The sequence below is a fragment of the Pempheris klunzingeri genome, chromosome 4 (assembly GCF_042242105.1).
Source record: "Pempheris klunzingeri isolate RE-2024b chromosome 4, fPemKlu1.hap1, whole genome shotgun sequence".
Taxonomy (NCBI): Eukaryota; Metazoa; Chordata; class Actinopteri; order Acropomatiformes; family Pempheridae; genus Pempheris; species Pempheris klunzingeri.
This window is the reverse complement of record NC_092015.1, coordinates 26304055-26324511: the sequence shown is the minus strand read 5'-3', so window position 1 is coordinate 26324511 and position 20457 is coordinate 26304055. Positions and strand designations below refer to the sequence as shown.

Sequence of the window (20457 nt, the reverse complement as noted above, 5' to 3'; positions counted from 1 at the left end):
CCAACCCTTATACCCTGATCTAAACCTAGTTCTAACCTGTTAACAAGTCTGAACCCTCAAACAGTTCTCTGAAGTTGAGGACCGGCAAAAATGTCCCCACTCTGTTAGTGAGATGTATGCTTGGTCCTCACTATGTAGCAAGTTCAAGTCCTCATACACACACCTCCTTGTATTTGTATACTTGTGATGGCGCTCAGTGACGTCATGACTTCCCCGGTCCCTTATCCTAACCTTCAAAAATGTCCAGTTCCAACCTTTACACTAACACCAGCCTCAGTCCAGTTCTAACCTGAACCTTAAAACAGTCCTTTGAAGCTCACACACACACACACACACACACACACACACACACACACACACACACACACACACACACACACCCCTCTGCAGTCTCTCTGTCACCCCGCCCGTCTCGGGCTTTGGCGGAGTCCGTGTGTGAGTCATCGGTGGACTTTAACCGTCTCCGTCCCTGTGCACCGCAGCACAGACACGACAGCAGTGTGTGACAGCAGCCATTCACTGAGCAGTCAGCGGGGCCTCAACAACACACAAGCACCACCAGAAGAAACCAAACACGTTCATTAGGTGTTTTAGAGCAGCTATTAGGATGCAGTCAGACAGAGGAGGCCCATGACACGGTGCAGAAGTTATGTGTTGTGAACAGAACCCCTCACACAGCACAGACAGGAGAGTCTGTGGTCCTGAACATGGCCCACTTACGGATGTCTTCACTTCGCCCCGCGCTGCGACAGAAGCCGTCATGTTGTGGGTCACAGCCCCCCCCCCCAACACCCCCGCTCACTTTTAGTGCTGCTCACTCCAAATTATCTGCGCGCGTGACAGCCTGTTATGTATCCGCGCGCGCGCGCTGTGGCGTAGCTCCTCTCTCTGTGACGCACGAGTCAGGTGGTCCCTCTAATAGCACGAGGAGCTGTCCGCGGTGCTGAAAGCAGACTCACACAGGGATGCTCAGTTCACTCACGAGCCAGCGTTCAAACTGAAATCCAAGGTAAGAGCCGCTCTTCGGTACCTGCATGAGTCCTGTCGCACCTCCAGCCGTGTCTCCTGTCTCCGTCCACAGACAGACAGAGGGACAGATGGGGGGGGGGGGGGGTGTAGTTACTGCTGCTGTTCGCCAACCTGATGCACCGACGACACAGATGTGGCTGAAGAGGTTTCGCTGTGTTGCGTTTCTTTGTTCTCGTTTGGCTTCACGTTCTCTAGAGGCGCTCGGGCCACTTTCCGAAATTCAAACTGAGGCTGGAAACATGAAACTAAAGCAGCAAATCAGCAAAGCAAAGCTCGTGCGTTGCCACAATTGTTGTCCGTTTGGTTTCTCTGTTTTGCTTCGTGTTTTATATTTTAAAAGTATCTGTCTCAAAAATAACAACTCCACATTAACGGTGCGTCAAATCAACATTCTCGTGCATTTTACGCGCGCCTCTCACGTGCGCCTAGAGGCAGAGGGAGCGCAGCTCGTGTCACCACATCAATCAAAAGCCGAAAGCCAGTTTCGGTTGGAGCTCGAGGAGCGGGGATGCTCAGGGGGTTTCGGCGGTTAACGAAGAGGTTCCATGGAAACATCAGCCTTACCGGGTTACCGTGACAACGGGGCCGTGACTCACGGAGAGCAGCAATTTAAGAACTAATGAGATTTGCACGGGAGCTGCATGCCGCTGCTGAGGGCTGATCCTCATATACTGTACCAGCAACAGGCAGGGAAATACAAACACCCCCCAGTAGCACACTAGATCAGAATAATAATAGTAATCAGAATAATATCACATATTCACATTATTCAATTCAGTTAATGTTTTACTGCTGTATGTCATTTTAGCTTTGATCCAAACTGTCCGAGCTAAGATTAAAAAACTACTATTAAAATCAAAAATAGAATCAAAACAACGTAAAAGGCATAAAATGCTTAGTTCACACAAGGTAGTGAGTGTAAATAGTCATTTTTAAGGAAGGAGAAGTGGGATTATATTTATTCAGCTGAGTTTTGTCAGGCAGTTGAGACATTGGTTAGAAACACTGCTAGATCAATGGAGGTATTTGACCTAGTTTACATCAGAGCAAAAGCCATGGCTCAGACTTCAAACCTGCTCCTGACAGATCAATACAAATGCCTCTGTGGTCTGTGACGTTATCCTCAAACCAGACATTTAAAGTCATGATAAGAGCATAAGACATTTCACAAATGCCAGAGCGCTAACCGCTGTGAACCTGTTAGCTTAATGTGTAAAGGTCAGCGCTGACATGTGCCTCTTTGTCTTCCCTCCACAGGCGTCACCATGCCGTCACTCCCCAGGACCTCCACCACAGGAAAACCTTTCCTCGTCTCTTTTGCCAATTTCGTCCTGATCCTCCTCTTCCTCGGTTGCTCTGGCTGTCACGGGGCCTCTCTCAGAGAGCACAGACTGCGAGGAAGTGAATCAGACTCCCAGAGAGGAAACGTCCACCAGGCTCCAAATACTGACATGCTCAAAGCTTTAGAGTACATCGAGAACCTCCGTCAAAGAACCGGCACAGACACCCTGCAGCGCGCCCCTCATGCCACAGGGTACGACGGCATCCACGTGGACGATGCCGAGAAGCTGCGCGCCATGCTAAGACTGGCCTCTAACCCTATGCAGGGCAAGGATGAGGACGAGGAAGAGGAGGAAGAGGAGGAGGGAAGAGAGGATAAGAGTGAAGAGCTGCTCCAGGCCGTGCTCAGCACCCTCCAGCAGTCGGAGAAGGCCTCCAAGCCGGCGTTACTTCGCCCCAGCGTCACCCAGCAGCAGAGGCAACTCGGCATCAGGCCTCACAAGAAGCTGCCACTAATGTTTGAGGATGAGGAAGAGGGCGAGGGGGATGAGGAAGATGATGAGGAGGGCTCAGATCTCGGGCACGAGAGCCCCTTCAAGCGCACCAACGAGAATGTGGAGGAGAAGTATACGCCTCAGAACCTGGCGACTCTGCAGTCTGTGTTCAACGAGCTGGACAAGCTGACCAGCATGCACAAACGGCAAGACGAGGAGGGCGACGTGGAGGAGGACGATGATGAAGAGGATGATGATATGTTCAACGTGAGGAGTGTGGCCTACCGTGACATAGGCGGGGACCTCGCAGACTGGGGTCCGCTACAAGAACAGGAGGAGGAAGAGGAGGAGGAGGAGAGGGACGACAAACACGAGGCAAATCGAGGGCTCGATTATGTCGACGACAATGACGAAGAAGCGGATGAGGATGATGAGGAGGAAGATGATGAGAGTTACCCAGTCAAGAGGTCAAAAGATCCAGATGATGTTGCGAACCTGGTGGACTACTACCTCCTGAAAGTGCTGGAGAAAACTGAGGAGGAAGAGCAGAAGCGAGAGATAGAGGAAGAGCAGAAAAAGAGGGCTGAGAGGAGAGTGGCTCAGGCACAGTTTAGAGATAACATAGATCCACAAGCCATCTACCAGCTCATTCAGATCTCCCAAAAATACCAGATCCCCCCTGAAGACCTGGTGGACATGCTCAAAACTGGAGAAACGACGAGTCAAGACAAGTCACAAAAGAGCGGCGACTTAACCCGAGCAGAAAGCAGGCTCTCTCAGATATCCTCAAAGAAGACACACAAGATTCCTGAGGCCAAATTCTACAGCAGGCGCCTTCCTGACAGACAAAAGACCCCAGAGGAGCTGAGGACAGAAGAGATACTGAACATCCTGGGGTTAGGGGGCGTGGAGGATCAAGCTCCCGCCAGGAAGCAGTACAAAAGCTCCCTGTCACGACTTCACACTCAGCCTGTGGGGCGTTCAGGGGAATCCGCGCCCACGCAGAGGCGCCTCTCCGGCACATTAAAGGACGACTATGACGACAGCGTGGACGAGGATGAACTGGCGGCGTATTTAGCGGCTCAGATGCTGGCACAGTATCCGAAGAGCGCGTACAGCAGCAGCAGCAGCAGCAGCAACAAGGCGGGCCAAAAGCGCGATGGAGCTGGACAGAGCATGACAGGCTCTTTTGAGCAGGTGATGATACAGGATTATTTTGATCAAGTGGACTCAGATCGAAGCCCAAACGAAAAGAGACAGTCTGAGGATGATGAGAGGGGCGGTGGCTCGGATAACGAGGCAGTGATGAAATTGCTGAGCTACCTGAACCCAGAAACTGAAGAAAGTGATACTGATGCCAAAACTGCTCAAGGAATTTAAATAAGGCTGTAAATACATATACATACATCTATATCTATATATATATAGATAGATAGCTAGATATATCTATATATATATATTGGTTTGGTGGGGGGAGACGGAGGAAATAAAGTATTTTGAAGAATAAAAAAACACAGTCAACTTTAGTAGGTTTACAAAAGTTCCTATTTATTAGCAGAAATATGAGTGTTCAGACATTTTTTTGATGCTTTTTTTTTAATATGGGTTTGTTAGCTCAACAACACTTTAACAACCAGTACATGTGACTCACCAGCCTTACATTACAACACACACACACACACACACACACACACACACACCCAAAATCAGTGTTGGATCCCCTAGATTCACTTGTGTCTTTTGGTAAATCTTTCTTAAATGTGGTCATATGTGACATACCTGAGGTTAATAAAGCATTGACTTTATTTTTTCCTTACTGTGTAGTGTTTCTTCATTTACTCACCATCATCTAAACATCAGTCTGTCTCACCTGACATGTATAACAGGAGTTAAGGCTCTTTTCAGTCATATAAAACCCTCAGATGAATAAATATGAGACTTGAAAGGCACTTATAGACGCAAACATAATTAAAATTCATAAGACTTAAGTAGAAACATGACATCGGGCCAAATGAGTCATTATTAGTCATTCACTAAAAAAACTGCCGAGTAGTAAACCTTTTGCTTCAAGTCTTGCAAAGACTCATCATCCCTTGGCTCAGTAGGCAGGTTTGCTCATGTATTCTTCCATTGTCTGCGATAAGAGCCGAGAGATATAAAAACACATTTCTTATGAGTAATTAGAAAAACCTATTCATTAACAGTCTGTTAAACCTCCGAGTACCTCCTGGAGCGTGTCAGCCTCCTCCATAGATACACCCACAGCCACTTTGGATGTCTCTAACACTTCTCCCCCCATCAGGAATTCATCCAGGATGAAGTAAGCCTTCTCAAAGTTAAAAATGATGTCCAGCTCACACACCTGGAAGAGAATAACATACCGTCCATTAGACTAGAGACACATTACACTTGCCCTCTCGATAAGCTCTTTATAACTGAATGTTATAAAGAACAAGGAAATGGGAAGGTGATGAAATAAAGACTAAAGGTTTTAAGGTTTTTTAATTACATACAGCTTCTTTCTCACATTTCGTCTTTTTCCATCTGTTCTTTGTTTGTGCTTTTCTAAATAAGAGGGTGTGGCTCTCGCCCTGTTTTCTAAATCAAAACATGGAGGGTGGACTGGAGTGGTTCTAGAGCAGAGGCACCCTGTGGACACCAGGGGGAGACGGACGGGTACAGAGCACAGTGACGTGTCTGTGGTGAGTCAGGTGTAGAGTAACAACAGCCACAGTAGTTCAGTATGACCTTTGACCTGGACATTATTGTGCTAACTATTTATAACACTAACAGGAACCTCTGTCATTTTTGTCCCTTTCGCTTTTTACTGTGCCTTGTCACAGCTGTTACTGACTTTCAGTGAATGGAGCTTAAATGGTGTCTAAATGACTAGTGGGTACAAATAGATTTGGAATTGATCCAGTAGATCGCCTCAGCCGGCAGCTGATTCCCGGGTAATCTTCTGGGACTGTACATGATCAAAGCAGGTCCACTGAAAGCGCTTGTTTTTGCCACACACGGGCTCAGATTGTGATTCTAAGTGTATGACAACATAATGGGCAGGATGCCAACGGAGAGAGAGACCTGCAAGATCGTTTTTGTTCAACCAGAGACAGCCATTACATCGCTCTCTTCACAGCCACCAGACTCCATCAACATAAACAGTTATTTAACAAAAACAGAACACAGGAGTTGCTGGTCCACGGCCGCCCTCATCGGTTAGTTTGTTTGCGTTGATGTGTTTAGATAAAGTGTTCGTCTGGATCCCAGCTAACCCTTTATAACACCAGATCAGATAAAGTGCGGTGCTCTGCAAGGTAAAATAACAGTTTTTGTCAATGTAGTCTGGTATCCTTGAAGAGAGCCATGTAACGGCTGTTTTTAGTGGTTAAACAAAAAAGTCCATCTCTGTAGGGATCCTTTCTGTAATGTAATGTTGTCAGGTACTTCAAACAACGATCTGAGCCTGTCAGTGGCAAAAACAAGCACTTTCATTGAATGTAGTAGTTGGCCGATTGGATTAAATTGCAGCTATTGCGACCTTTTGAAACTACGACATTTGGACACCAAAATAAGTCAAAATGGGGCACTGGTTTAAAAAAAACTGGGGTTCTTCTTTAACATTCTTATGGTGACCACACGTTTGGTAACCTCACTTAAGTCCAGATATAGTCCTGAGCAGATTTCAAATTTACCAGAATAAGGGAGAGTACCCTGCATGGAGGCACCAGGACAAGTCAAAAACACAGATTATGTTCAAACAGAGCCTCCTAATAACTATTATTATTATAACTCAGCTTTACTTACGTTGCCAAAGTATTTATCCAACAACTCAACATATCTGTGCAGCACCTCGAGGCTCAGCAGCTCATTATCCTTGTCATCCAGACCAGCACAGAAATACAGGCTGGCATACCTGCATTTGAAGAGGAGAATGGTCCAGTGTTACAGCAATTGTTGCCACAATGTTGTGAAGAAACTGGGAAACTAGATGTTCACGTTATATTGTCCACTCCAGTAACTCTACTTTTATTTCAAGGTTGCGTGAAGGACATGAAATGCCTGTGAGAGGACTGTGCTGCATCAGTATCAGAGTCACACCATGATTTAGGTCATGCTCTGTGTGATTACCTTCCTCTCTAGTCCTTTCAGAACTTGTTATCCCTCTGCTGAGAATGGGTTTGTCGTTGATCCTCATGCACTTTCAAGCATCAGTGCAGAGGAAATGCAAGGTAAGCATTAAAGAGAAACTAAGAAGTTTCTCTAAACTTGGGCCCTATATTCAACATACACTACTCACAAAAAGTTAGGGATATTCGACTTTCAGGTGAAATTTATGGAAAATGGAAAAAGTGAATGCTACAGTGATATTATATCATGAAAGTAGGGCATTTAAGTAGAAGCATGCAATGGTCATTTCTTCATCTTAAACAATTTATTGAAAGAAAATCTACCAACAGTGGTAGGTATACCACAACAAAAGATTTTCAGTGTCTCAATAAATTGGGATGTGGCCAAAGGACGTCCACTCCTCTCCTTTCTGTGACTCTTCCAGTCTCTGTATCACTGTTACAACCTCCTGATGACACTCTGTGACCCTCTAAGCTCAGTGAACACCTCCGTCTGAGGACTTCCTGTTTGAAGCCTCCAGTGTTGAGGTGCTGCTGATCAACTGTTAGGTGTCGTCTTGGTCTCATGATGTCAGAATGTGAACAGCAGGATGAGGAGGACTGTTTAAATACCAATTCTAACTGAAGCAGGAAATGTATTGGTGGATTCATGGATCAAACCTGTTGTGAATGTTGCTGTTAAGCTTCTTGTTAGAGAACAGCAACTTGTGCAAAAAGTACTGAGACACTGAACAGTTGGACATGTGCATTCAAAGGTTTAGAGAAGGTCACATTAAGTTCACCTGGAAAGTTTAGAATGCATTTTAGGTTCATCCTGAAATTTCACCTGAAAGCTGAATATCCCTAACTTTTTGTGAGTAGTGTATTTTGGGGTCTAAATGACAAGTATGTACAAAAAGTTTTGGAATTCATCAAGTAGATGGCTGAAGCCCGCAGCTACAAAACAGGCTGCAATGGCTGAAACAATCTTTTTTGGGGCAACGGCGCTGAATCAGAGCATGTCCAGTAAAAGCACTTGTTTTGGCCATAGTGTTGTCGGACACTTAGAATAATAATCCAAGTCTGTAAGTGACAGAAATGAGCACTTTCACTGGATGCACTTTGATTGCTGTCATTGCAGCCGTTTCACAGAGGAGATCTACTGGACTAATTCCAAAACTTGCTGTATGTTCTAGTCGTTTTGAAACCAAAATATGTAAAAATATGACCCAGGTTTTAAATGGCCAACGTTACCCTTTAAGCATAAGCACAGTCAGCAGTCTATGCCTGCCAGGAAAGGGCTGCTGAGGACGCTAAAAATAGCCTGTCTCTTGTAGGTACCTCTTGTAAACGATCTTGAGGTCCCTCCATTGGAGGAAGTTGCAGGAACGAGGTGAGCGGGCCAACACTAACATCATCATGTCCCGGATCACCTTCTTCTTCTCCCGGTCTGTCATTGGAGTGTACCACTTCTGCAGCCGCAGCTTCCCCTGACGGCTGAACAGCAGCAGGAAACGCATCTGGGGGGGGGGTGAAAAGTTTGGATTGAATTTCCATCTTGCAATATTATGAATAAGTGCAGAAAAAGAGTGTGAAAGGACCAAACAGGAGGGTTTTACAGACATACAACCTGAGTGTGGTTAATGTGTAGCTAGTCAACAGAGGAAGAATGAAGCAATCTTATACACACTCATGTAGACATATGTGTCTACACACACACACACACACAGTAATAAACATCTACACCACCTGCTGTCAGAGCTGTCTGCTACTTAAGTGAATCCACCCATAACTGAAGTTTGCACACAACGGCAATTAGATTTCACAACTAGAAATGTGAATTATGGTCCCCCGGGAAGCTAAACACTGCCTGTATCACCTCAGAGTACAATAACAGTGTATACAACAACTGTGGAAGGGCAATTAATGAGAGCTCTTTGCCCCGAGGTGCAGCTGCAAGCAGCTCCACTATCACCTGTAACAAGATAAAGCAACACATGAGGAGTAGTGGACAGGAAACTATAACACGGCACTGGCGAAGAATGATTCAGCTTCAAAAGCTTCAGTGCTTTGTGACTGTTTTGTGTGTGTGTGGGGGGGGGAAGGCACATTTAAACCTCTGGAGTCTGACATGCAAATTGATACAAATCTCCACATGTTGGTTTCGCTTCCAGTCTTTATATCCAGTCTGCGGTCAGCCATAACGTGGATAATTATGACATTCTTCTTCTCCAGCTCATTTTCTAATGCAATGAGATAAATGTGACACATGATTCTGGTGTTTCTGCACGTGTCACATAAAAAACATCAGGATCTTGAATAGACTCTACTTCAATATGAATGACATGACCTTTGATCAGGGAAGTGCCAAACAGGTTTGCAGTAAGTGGTCTCAGTAAGAATAAAGTGAGCATAATCAAATCCGCTTGTGTTCAGTTCTTTTCCTTATTCAGACATTCACTGCAGATGACTGGCTGTTTACTCCAGAGTCATCTTTTACTACCAACGGGTGCAGGAAAAAAAAAAGACAGCAACAGGCTCAAGACCCATACTCACCATGTTGTCCCAGAGAGAGGAGGGGTCAAGTCCAGACCGTTTCAGAGGCGTCTGATGAACCCTGTTCCCAGAATCCTACAGTCCTGTCCTGTGTCTCGTGCGTTTGGAGATGCAGAGACATTGTTGAGCTTCCCAGGCTCACACCTTCTCCGCTCACAGCCGCGCCCTGTTCGCTCCAGCTGCTGATTGGCTGCTGCAGAGGAGGCAGTCTGTCCAGACAGACAGAGGGACAGTGGGACAGGTGGACAGTGTCTGAGGGACAGGAACACTGTTCTATGTGCACATAATGTCTATCTTCACATTTCTGTGATACTGATCAACTGACTGCAGGTGAACATTGTTGGGTCTTTAATTTATGCTTCAGTGGCTCCACTTTCCGTGACTCTAAAAGTAATGTCTACATTTTGTTCAGCTTAGTTAGAATCATGAGATGAAAAGTCAAAATTCTGAATTGCTGAGACACAAAGTCACAAGTCAAAAAGTTGGAGCTGCCAAGCGAGAGATAAGACAACCATCAGCACTATGTGTGATCTGACGAACGTATTTAATATATATGAATGTATTGTTTCTTATCATTATTATTTATTGTTTCTTTTTTTAGTCAGACTTCATCCTGTTGTCTCTGATTTTTGCGTTTGGTTTTGTTGTCCTCTGCATCACCAAGTCTGTCCTCACCTGTCCATATATACAGTCTACTTTGTTATGTTTGTTAGAGGATGTTCGAGTGAAATATATAGTAGTCAAACTGCTCACAAAGTGTGCACACAGGAGGAATGACTGAGGGAGGATTACAGTAAACTGCTGCAGATTCACTTTGAGTGTCCACCCCCCCCCACTGACTGACTGACATCACCAGTAGGACCACACCTGGGACAGAGCATTAGTGCGTTTGTCTGGAGGTTAAATAAAAGTAAACCCACGCGTCCCTCCCTCTCTCCCTCTCTCCCTCCCGCCACTGGGGGGCCGCCGCACCCGGATCAGATGCCCCCCCCCACCAACCCCTCCCTTGCTGCCGATCCGGTGCAGGCAGAGCCCTTCAAAGAGCCACACGTGGTTTGGGACCAGGGTAAAAGAGGCCGAGGGGAGAGCTGAGCGCAGCCAGAGGCTTCCGGACCGGAGCAGCACCATGTCCCTGTACCGCAACTCCGCCTGGTTCCTGAAGGGAGTGACCGAGTTCACCAGGTAAGATGTCTACACCTGCCCCCCTCCCCCCTGCTGAGACATCATTATCATCATCATTATCATCATCACCGGGGGGCATTACAGTAGCTGCTGTGTCCTGTGAGCATCCTCATCCTAAACTCATCATATGCACTGTGTATTTTATTATCCTGTCATATATCATCATCAGTATAGAAGAAGATGGAAATGGGGTGACTGCTAATAATGTTGAATAGTATTAAACATTCATCAGTCATTTTCTGCTCTTTGCCCCCTGATTTTATTGTGATTTTATAGTGTTTCTGATCTAATGGGGGTAACTAACTGTCACTGGGCACCATGATGTAATGTGACATCTTTATACTCATACTCTACTTGTCTAATTTGAAAAGTTGCCAATCCAGGTCTGACATTTAATTAGAAGAATGTCTTGCTTCGTGTAGAAAAAATATATTTGTCGTGTCCTCGTGTTATTCTTTTATTTCTTATGCAATTAATCAGGTGTCTGTTTATTTGAAATGAAAAATGTAAAGACAACCATACAAGGGCTGCAACTAACAATTATTTTCGATTCAATTAGATGTTTGGTTAATAGAATGTCAGAAAATGGTGAGAAAAAAAAAAATCTGTGTTTCCTGAAGTCCAGAATAATGTCCTCAAATGTCTTGTTTTGTCTAGAGCCCCAAAAATTCAGTTTACTGTCATAGAGGAGAAGAGAAACCAGAAAATAATCACACTTAGGAAGCTGGAATCAGAAAATTTGGACAAATGACTCAAAACAATGAATCAGTTATCAAAATAGCTGGTGATTAATTTAATGGCAACTAACTGATTAATCGTTGCAGCTTTCAACTCCACAAGTATGGAGGAGACCGTGGGAGCTGGACAGGGTAGAGAAGGACAGAACCTAGTAGAAACTGAGAAACCCAACTAAACCATCTTTTTTCATTTAAAGACTTTCTGACAACACTTATTTCAATGAGTGATAAATCGTTTAAGACACTAAAGCATAAATATTTAGAATATTTGTGAATTCCAACCTCCAGTGTGTGGATTTGCTGCATCTCTCTGCTTTATATCTCTCTCTCTCTAAACTGAACATCTTTGGGGTTTGGGCTGTTTAGGAACACTTTAGGAAACTTTATTCACTATTTTCTGACCTTTAATAGACCAAATGATGAATCTACTAATTAATAAATGAATTGGCACACTAATCAATGAAGAAAACAATTGTGTTCTTGCAGCCATGAAGTAACATGTGAGTGAAATACATGAGATTATAAATGACGTTGAGTTTGGTCAAAGGTATATAAGGACTGAATAAGAACTTCTTGTATTGGTGAAGATGCAGCTGATGTTTGTTTGTGATGAACATCCCTTGATTTATGAATTGAGGAGAGTTCACAGTGACTCAGCAGGAGCCATGGAAGACCATAAATCAGTTGTTCAACCACAGTGGAGCTCTAACGGCGTTATCAGTCCAATCCGATCTGTAGCGGTCCTTTCCTCATCGGTTCACAGCAGGCCAAGTTGTCTGAAGAGGTGCTTTTATGATTGTTTCCCCATCTCCCCTTTGTTCAGTGTTATCTTCTCGCCCAGAGAGCTGCCCGGCAACCCGCTCCGACCCTGCAGAGCCTGCACTAATAGCTCTCTGCATGACACCATTGAACAGAGCAGGCATTTAGCCTCAGTATCGCCCCCCTCCCTGCCCCTTTTTCCCTCTACCCCTTCAGCCGCCCTCAACAATGGCATCCAGGACAATGAGGGGGATTGAAGTCCATGGTGCCACGTACACACACACACATCAACACCCTCACACACACCGATCCTGTTGTCACCGTCGGTAGCCTTCTCCTCAGAGACGATGCCAGGCACACTCTCGTCTTCATTGTGTCTGTACAGTAAAGCAGTGAGGAGACATACAGTAACCAGGCTGACCTCAATCACTGACCCCTCTGATCTGAACACACAGACACACACACACACACACAGACCCCCCCCACACACACACACAGACACAGACACAGACACACACACACACACACACACTATCTATCATCTACCTAATTAATTTGTACGCCTTTGTTTTGAAATTTAGTCTTTTAATAGCTTTTGAAAGGCTTGGCACATGGCACATATTTCTGTTTCCAGGGACAAATACCACCTTTTTTGATTTTTTTTTAGGATTTCACTTATTATTATTTCAGTGTGACAGTTATAGTAGAGAGAGACAGGAAAGGAAGGGGACAGGGATGGAATGACATGCAGAAAGATTTAGCCAGATTCAGACTCGGGTCAATGTGGTAAAGTGTCACAGATTTTTTATTAAAGGAGCAGACCAAGGAGATAAATCCAGAAGGGAAAATTAAAAAGGACCCCCCTTCCCCCTGATCAGTATATGTTCATAAGATGTTGTTTTCCAACACAATCTTTTGTCATTTTGACCCCTCTGATTTTGTCTCATCATAGCGTCCCTGAGCGGAGCCCTGAGGCAGAGGTATACAGTGGATGGATAGCGGTACATTAGATATGTGCAGGTAAATCGGTCGCTGATATGAAAGTGATGCAGTCAATGTTCATGTGCTGCAGGAATGCCTTCCTGTCAGCCTCCAAGAGGTTTGTGGAGAAGGACCTGGAGGTGTCCGTGGCCGGACGCAGCTTCATGATAACAGGAGCAAACAGTGGCATTGGGAAAGCTACTGCCATGGCCATCGCTAAGAAAGGTACCAGTCCTCCCGCCTGATGTGACTGATACTAAGGCATTGTAAAAGTTATACTTTATGACTTTTGGATCGTACAATCCATCAACTCTGCAGAAAGCCATATACCAGAAGGCTTTATTGTACATTAACCCACAGTGTGTCCTCCAGACACTGCTTTGGTATCCCAAAACATGAGCCTGTGAACCAGTGTTTGATATTTGCAACCTTTATAAATACTTAGTCGGGAGCAAATTACATTTCCAGTCCTGACACAGTTTAGACCCTTAACCCTTAACCGATTTTGAAGTGTCTGACAACATTACGGCAAGGATCCCTACAATAGATAGACCTGCATGATCCTGTTGTATCACTCTCCTCAAAGCCACCAGACTCCATTGTCAAAAACAGCAATTTTATTTATCTTTATATCTTCAGAATACAGGAACTGCTGGTCTACCGCTGCCTGATTTGGTTACTTTGTTTGTGCTATTGTGTGGCTTTGGTGTTGTGTTAGTTCGGATCCAACACAATATTTGTATAACACATATGTTAAGAGTGATGTTAATCCCACTTTTGTCCCAGGTGGAACGGTCCACATGGTGTGCAGGAACAAGGATAAGGCAGAGGAGGCGAGGGCTGAAATCGTCAAGGAGACTGGAAATAAAGTTCAGTATGGGCTCACTTGTCAACAGACACACTAAAAACACAGGGACACACTCTGGTTCCCCTCACATAATGTTATCCTAAATGGCTGGTGTCATTACAGGAGATCTACGTCCACATCCTGGACCTGTCTGAGACCAAGAAGGTCTGGGAGTTCGCTGAGTCCTTCAAGAGAAAGTACAAGGCCCTCAATGTACTGGTGAGTGGCATGAGTCACCTGTTACCTATTATACCTCATATATCATATTTGGAAATATATGGCAGTGTGTAGTCAGAATATTGTCTAAAATTTTAGATCATATTTTTATACATTTTGGATCAATATGAGTCAGAAACATGATTATGTCATGTGTTGTAACCTGTCCAGATCAATAATGCAGGCTCCATCATGAGTCAGAGGGATGTGAACGCTGAGGGGCTTGAGAAGAGCTTCGCCACCAACGTCCTCGGTGAGTCAAAGGTCAGGTGGAAGGTGTGAGGCAGTCTCTGGTAAGAAGGAAAGATGAACATTTGTTTGTTTTTTTTAAATGTCCAATAGGAGTTTATATTCTCACCAAGAGCCTCATCCCATTGCTGGAGAAGAGCGCAGATCCCAGAGTGGTGAGTGTGAGACACACAACCTGTGTTTGTCAGAATCTCCTGCTGTCTTTTGCTCTTATAGACTCCTATTATTTTCTAAACTCTTCTTTGAACACCTCATAGACTTCAGATATAGGGATGGGACTTGAGAACCGGTCCCAAATTTCCCCTAACATGGGAATTGTATGCCTCCGATCTTATCTGACAGTTGCTTATTGCAAAACAATGATATCAAATTCATGAGGAAGTCATGGCGGAGAGGAAGAGACGGTCCAAAGTGTGGCGATCATTAAGAAAGATGACAGCAGCACCTGTTGTCTATAAAATGTCTATAAAATGTCCAACACCAGAACTGCCACAATTCTGCTGCTATTCTACACAACTTGGGCTTAGATTCCAGGAATGTCGTGTAGCTGACACTACTGGTAGAGTGTCATTGCTTCACAACTGAGCAGCATGTAGCATGTGTTATAATAACTTTAGTAAGACACAGGCAGGATAGCAGATTTTATGCGTTCTCCACCTCGGAGGGAGGAGAGGGTGTTCTCCACCACTAGAGACACCAGGATCCTCCGTATGGAAGCAGACATGCTTCTTTTTAGGCAGAAGAATTGTTGATTTTATGTGCCAGTTTTATATGTAGTTCAAGTTTATTCCCTTTTGAGTGTATTTTCATGTATTAAAATGTTAACAGGCACACACGCCCCTTTTTCTTAAGAGGAATTATTTTATCTGTAAGTTTTACACTTCTTTTTTCCTAGTTATATCCTCTTAGAAAAAGGAGTGTCGTAATTTATTTTGACATGTTCAGATGTTATTAGTCAGACATGGTGGTCACATAGACTGAGGGATGACTTTTTTCCACTCAGAAAACTGACCAATAATCAGTAAAATAAAAGAATCTGACCTTTAAGCACAATTGATAAGGACACTAGTATCAATAACATCTTACCAGTTCAGATCCCTATTTAGAGGTTGTTGCACTGATACAGGTAATCCATTCTTTTAATGAATATCTAATGGATTTGGGCCACTGGGTTGAGGCTGTTTAATGATTGATTACTGGTCACACCCAAAGAAACAGATTTGGGCAAAATTCAACATGGCAGTCTAGATGCAGATGGGCGTGGCTTATATAGATAGAGCTATCTGGACCCACAAAGTCCAAGTTTTTTTCTGAGAGTTAAAAAGTTACAGGCCAAAATGTAAAGTTTATTGTTATAGTGCCACCATCTGGCCAAAAATGGAGGGACAGACAGACAGTCGTTTTTTCTCATATTCTCCTACATACGGTTTTGTATGCAAAACTGTCATCTGCAGTGTAACTAGAAATTATAGTTGTCAGATGAATAAAGTGGATTAAAGGATAATATTAACCTCTAAAATGTGGGTTGGAATGTATAAAGGAGCAAAAATAGAAATAATTGCCTCAAAATATTACAGAAATGGAATAATAAAAATGTACTTAGTCAAGTTCCTTCACTGTATGTGGTGCTCAGGACACAAGCATGATATGAAATCACGTTTTATGTCATGCCATATCAACCCCAGCCCTCTCTTCCGCCCCTCGCACCTGTCTCCATTTGTCCATGTCCAGATCACAGTGTCCTCAGGGGGAATGTTGGTGCAGAAGCTCAGGACAGGAAACCTGCAGTCTGAGAGAGGTCGCTATGACGGCACCATGGTCTATGCCCAGCACAAAGTAAGAGCCGAGTGTGAAAGCTGCTTCACACACGGCAAAGAGCACACCTGATGAACTGTCAGGCTTCAGTGTCCTTAAAGCATAACTCCAGCATTTTTAAACCTGGGCCCTATTTATTTATTTTGGTTCCTAACTGACTAGCAGGTACAAAAAGTTTTGGAATTGGTCCAGTAGATCTCCTATTTCTGATCGATCTGTGTGGGAATCCTTTCCATGATGCTGCTGTCAGACACGTACAATAACAATCCTGTTGTCCAAGCATCCAAGCACTTTTAGTGGATGTACTTTGATGGAGAGCAGTTTCCACAAAGAATTACGTTTTTAGGCACTAAAATATGAAAACATAGGGCCCAGGTTTGAAAATATTGAATTTACCCTTCAGGTGTTTGTCAGGGAACGGACAAGACATGTAAAATGTACTTTCATGTCAAATTTATTGTAGACAGTAAAACATAAAACAGAGTGAGTCTATGGGTCGGTGTGTGCTACATCAAAATATACAGAATAGATACTTAGAGATGAAACTGCAGATTTGGGCATTTTGTTATTAATTGAGACGATTCATTGATCACATACCATACTACAATATTTTGTTTTTCTTTGTTATAGAATAAGTATATGGTGCTGGGTTTCTGATCATTTTATATGTAATAATATCAATATTGCTAACAGTAGAATTCCGTGATTGAAAGATACAGCATGTTGCATTTGAAGCGAAACACTGGTAACTGGAGGTTTCAGTCAAAAAACATCAAACATCAACATAAAATGCCAATGTCAGCTAAATCCTGCTTTGTGTGACACTGATTTAACCGACTCTGAGCTGTAAAGCTGTAAAAGAGATATCTGAGCCTCACCTGCAACCATTCTCACATAGTCACCATACTGAGGCACTTTTATTCATGTCTCTGTGTGTGTTTGTGTGTGTGTGTGTGTGTTTCAGAGGCAGCAGGTGGTAATGACAGAGCAGCTGGCTAAGACTCACACTAACATCCACTTCTCTGTCATGCATCCTGGCTGGGTCGACACTCCAGGTACATGTGCAACACCGAGAATTAACAGCTACCAAAAGTTAGGACAAGTTTAACAAAATTGTGCTCTAATTGTAAAAATTGTACATAGAAAATGTCTGTCTGTCTTTCGCAGCAGTGGCCAATGCCATGCCAGACTTCCATCGCTCTATGAAGGACAGTCTGCGGACCCCTGACCAGGGGGCCGACACCGCGGTCTGGCTGGCCGTCTCTGAGGCTGCGACTACAAACCCCAGTGGACGTTTTTACCAGGGTATGTTGCAAAACTAAAATAGTCTGTGTCATCTCCATGTGCCCGCTTATCTACCAGAGTGTTATGCATCCAATAAATGGTTTGGCTAAACAGACAAAAATACAGTTTCAAAATTGAAGGGGAAGAAGGGGAGAAGAGAACCAAGGCAAACACTGTTGGCTGAATTATCTGTTTGTCAGTTGTGGGTGTGTGTGTGTGTGTGTGTGTGTGTGTGTGTGTGTGTGTGAGTGTGTGAGGGTTTGGCCTATGTCCATTGCAGCTGGAGTGGACTGCTTTTGGTGCCAGATACTGCCAGAGAGTACAGTGCCTCAATCAGCACACATACACACACACAAAGAACCCAGTGGCCTTGAAGAGGGAGGCTGTAGCCTAATATGAGACAGAGACCCAAACACACTGCAGTAATCTGCTAAGTCTGCTGTCCTGGTTTTTTATTTTAGGCAGGTTGGTCCACCTTGCTGCTTTCAGTATATTCCTATAACACCAGTATGAAGTGAGGACTAACGACAGCAGAGTGCTAACAAAAGGCTTCACGTCTGTTTGGATTTTGTTGCAGGATAAGCCTTCATATCTTAGATATCTCCCCAAACACCAGTCAAGCTGTCTGTTTGGCTTATCTCATGCCAACACTTGCTAAGCCAAACTGCTGTAGGAGCCAAAAGTGTAACAGCTGTCAAGAATTTACTCCAGTCGTGGCAACACTGACACATTGTGATTTGGCGTTCCCATGCTGGTTGAAAAGCGGAGATCTCCAATCTCGTTAATATCCAGATGAAAAGCAGAAAAGTATTTGCTGTTCGAACTGATTAAACATCATATTTATTTCATAAGTGAGAACTCAAACACATCCAGCCGGAGGGTGAACACCATCTCTTCAAAGCCACCAGACTCTGTTGACAAAAGCAGTCATTTTACCTTAGAGGAAATGGGAGTTACTGGTTTTCTGGATGTTCTGTTATCAGGCACAGTTGCCTTTACGGATTACATTGCAGCCTGTTTTCTGGGCGTCAGCTGAGGCGATCTACTGGACCAACATGGGAAAAAAATTGAGCCCAGGTTTAAAAATAATGAAATGAGCCTTTAAGGAGAAGTGGAACCTCCAACACTGGTTTCAGAAGCAACATGAAACACAACGTGCAACACAATGCCACAGTACAGTTTAGACTGTTGGACAGTATTTCAGGGTGGTTTGGTGTTTTTGCTTCAGGTATTAATTAAGAATGAAAGCCTCCAAACTATTGAAGCAATTGAGGTACTTTGAGTCTTGGATAGTCCTGAAAAGCCTTGAATTGAGTTCTGCTTCACACAGAAATGTAAATAAAATAACGATCTTTTGTGCCTCTTTTAGAAATAGTTCTTATATGTTGCTGGAAGGTACTGAAACAATTTTCATATAGTAATAACAGGGCACATCTTCCCTACTGAATTTCCACCAAACTGTTGCTGCCTGCTTGAGTCTGTTACCTTTGGAGATGAGGGCTGAAAATGAATCCAGTGTTTGCATTTTGTCAACCAATCTCCTTTTGAAGCACCTTTCAAAAGCGCCTTTACGAACCCTGGCACTTTTCAAAAATCAATATTACTTCAACAACAGAGCCACACTGATCTAGTCTATTCATAAAGCATGTTTCATACCACAGACATAAACTCAGTGAGCTTCAAAATAAAGGCCAAAGATCCTACATGACAAAAACATAAGCTATTCTTATTATCGTTATAAAAAAAGAGATATTTCCCTCACACTTTAAACCTAACTAACAGCTTGGGGGCGGGGGGAGAGATGCTTTTACTCTGCTTCTAAAAGAAGACTGTTGTAGCAGAACTGCGTTCATGTGGTAGAGAATCCCTAAAAGTTCAATAATAATGACTGAAAGCACCATGAGAGAGATTAGAGAACAGACCGTTCTTACATGTACATGCCTTCATAGTAACATCTAATCGTGTGTGTTTGTGCCCAGACCGGAGGATGGTGTCCACCCACCTGCCGCTGGCCTGGACCCACAGCTCTCCCCTGGAGGAGCAGAAGCTCATGTCTCTGCTGGAGGACTTGGCCAAGACGTTTCAGCCACACTGAGACAGCAGGAACTGGTCAGCAGCTACACCACCAACACTAACAGCATCCGTTCACACTGACCGAGGCTGGGCTCAGCATTCCCTCCCCCCCCCGATGATGTAATACACTCCAGCAGAGCCGAGGGAACAGATCTGGGTCCATTTTACCCAAAGCATTTGGAGCGTTAACACGGCCTGCAGTCGCTGAAGACATACTGTGACTTGTGTGTGTGGGAACCTCAGCCTCGCAACGCCTGCTTAAACTCACAAATAACTGAGGGATGAGAGAGATTCATAATGCTCATCAGCTACTCATATGTTCTTCTTTGTGGACTAAACATTATAACACTGTTCGATAGTGATGCTGCCTTTAAATGAGTTTTCAAAGGATGTTGTCTTGCTCATAGAGAGAGCACCTTCGTACACACACACACACACACACACGTCTGTTACTGTGACTTCATGAAAGTTGTCAATCAGATGGGAATCTGATATGACCGAAGTCACTCACACACTTTATTAATTCACAGCACCAGCTATGGGTTCAATCTCATACTTGTGTCTTGATGACTTACAAACATGCCAAGTGATTTAACATTTGTTGGTAACTTGTGGATTGGCTATGTTGTAGTGCAGCTTGTGTCCTGTGCAGGTTGAGCTCAGGCTGTAGAGGACTCTCTATTAGCCTTAAGTGTCCCACAAAGCACTGTTGTGCACTTGATGTGCAGTAAAAACCTGTTTAAAGCTCAGTAATACCTGCTCCGTACATTTAAACACAGCCCTTCGCTGACTGTGACTTTGGCTTGAGATGATCTTGTAAATGCCTGCTTGAATAAAGAAAATGA

At 44.0% G+C, this 20457-nt stretch overlaps 3 protein-coding genes across 3 annotated transcripts in view; 2 read left to right on the top strand and 1 right to left on the bottom strand.

Annotated features, from left to right (window-relative positions):
- Positions 1–4320, top strand: part of scg2a (secretogranin II a) — a 183421-nt gene extending 179101 nt beyond the window's left edge. Inside the window, exon 2 of the mRNA XM_070829052.1 lies at positions 2287–4320. Coding sequence (XP_070685153.1) covers positions 2295–4184 — 1890 coding nt within the window. The 5' untranslated portion in view covers positions 2287–2294 and the 3' untranslated portion in view covers positions 4185–4320. The remainder of the gene's footprint in view (positions 1–2286) is intronic.
- A 137-nt stretch (positions 4321–4457) lies between these two features.
- Positions 4458–9530, bottom strand: ap1s3a (adaptor related protein complex 1 subunit sigma 3a). The gene is made up of 5 exons (XM_070828771.1): positions 9470–9530; positions 8255–8433; positions 6612–6720; positions 5029–5166; positions 4458–4938 (listed from the first exon to the last, which is right to left on the bottom strand). Exons 1-5 carry the CDS (start codon positions 9470–9472, stop codon positions 4903–4905), a joined length of 465 nt encoding a protein of 154 aa, XP_070684872.1. The 5' UTR covers positions 9473–9530; the 3' UTR covers positions 4458–4902.
- A 1065-nt stretch (positions 9531–10595) lies between these two features.
- On the top strand, positions 10596–20240 carry dhrs12la (dehydrogenase/reductase 12-like a). Its single transcript, XM_070828770.1, has 10 exons — positions 10596–10651; positions 13220–13353; positions 13915–13997; positions 14099–14194; positions 14363–14444; positions 14534–14595; positions 16172–16276; positions 17220–17310; positions 17423–17560; positions 19519–20240. Exons 1-10 carry the CDS (start codon positions 10596–10598, stop codon positions 19632–19634), a joined length of 963 nt encoding a protein of 320 aa, XP_070684871.1. The 3' UTR covers positions 19635–20240.
- The last annotated feature ends 217 nt before the right edge of the window (positions 20241–20457 follow it).

Bases quoted from the DNA above. Each gene is read 5' to 3' on its own strand.
- dhrs12la (XM_070828770.1), top strand. From the start codon at position 10,596: ATGTCCCTGTACCGCAACTCCGCCTGGTTCCTGAAGGGAGTGACCGAG. The intron at 14,596-16,171 runs GTGAGTGTGAGA...GTCCATGTCCAG, and splicing joins AGAGCGCAGATCCCAGAGTG to ATCACAGTGTCCTCAGGGGG. The intron at 17,311-17,422 runs GTACATGTGCAA...TGTCTTTCGCAG, and splicing joins TGGCTGGGTCGACACTCCAG to CAGTGGCCAATGCCATGCCA.
- ap1s3a (XM_070828771.1), bottom strand. The intron at 5,167-6,611 runs GTAAGTAAAGCT...ATTCTCTTCCAG, and splicing joins TGGATAAATACTTTGGCAAC to GTGTGTGAGCTGGACATCAT. The intron at 4,939-5,028 runs GTACTCGGAGGT...CTCTTATCGCAG, and splicing joins AGGCTGACACGCTCCAGGAG to ACAATGGAAGAATACATGAG.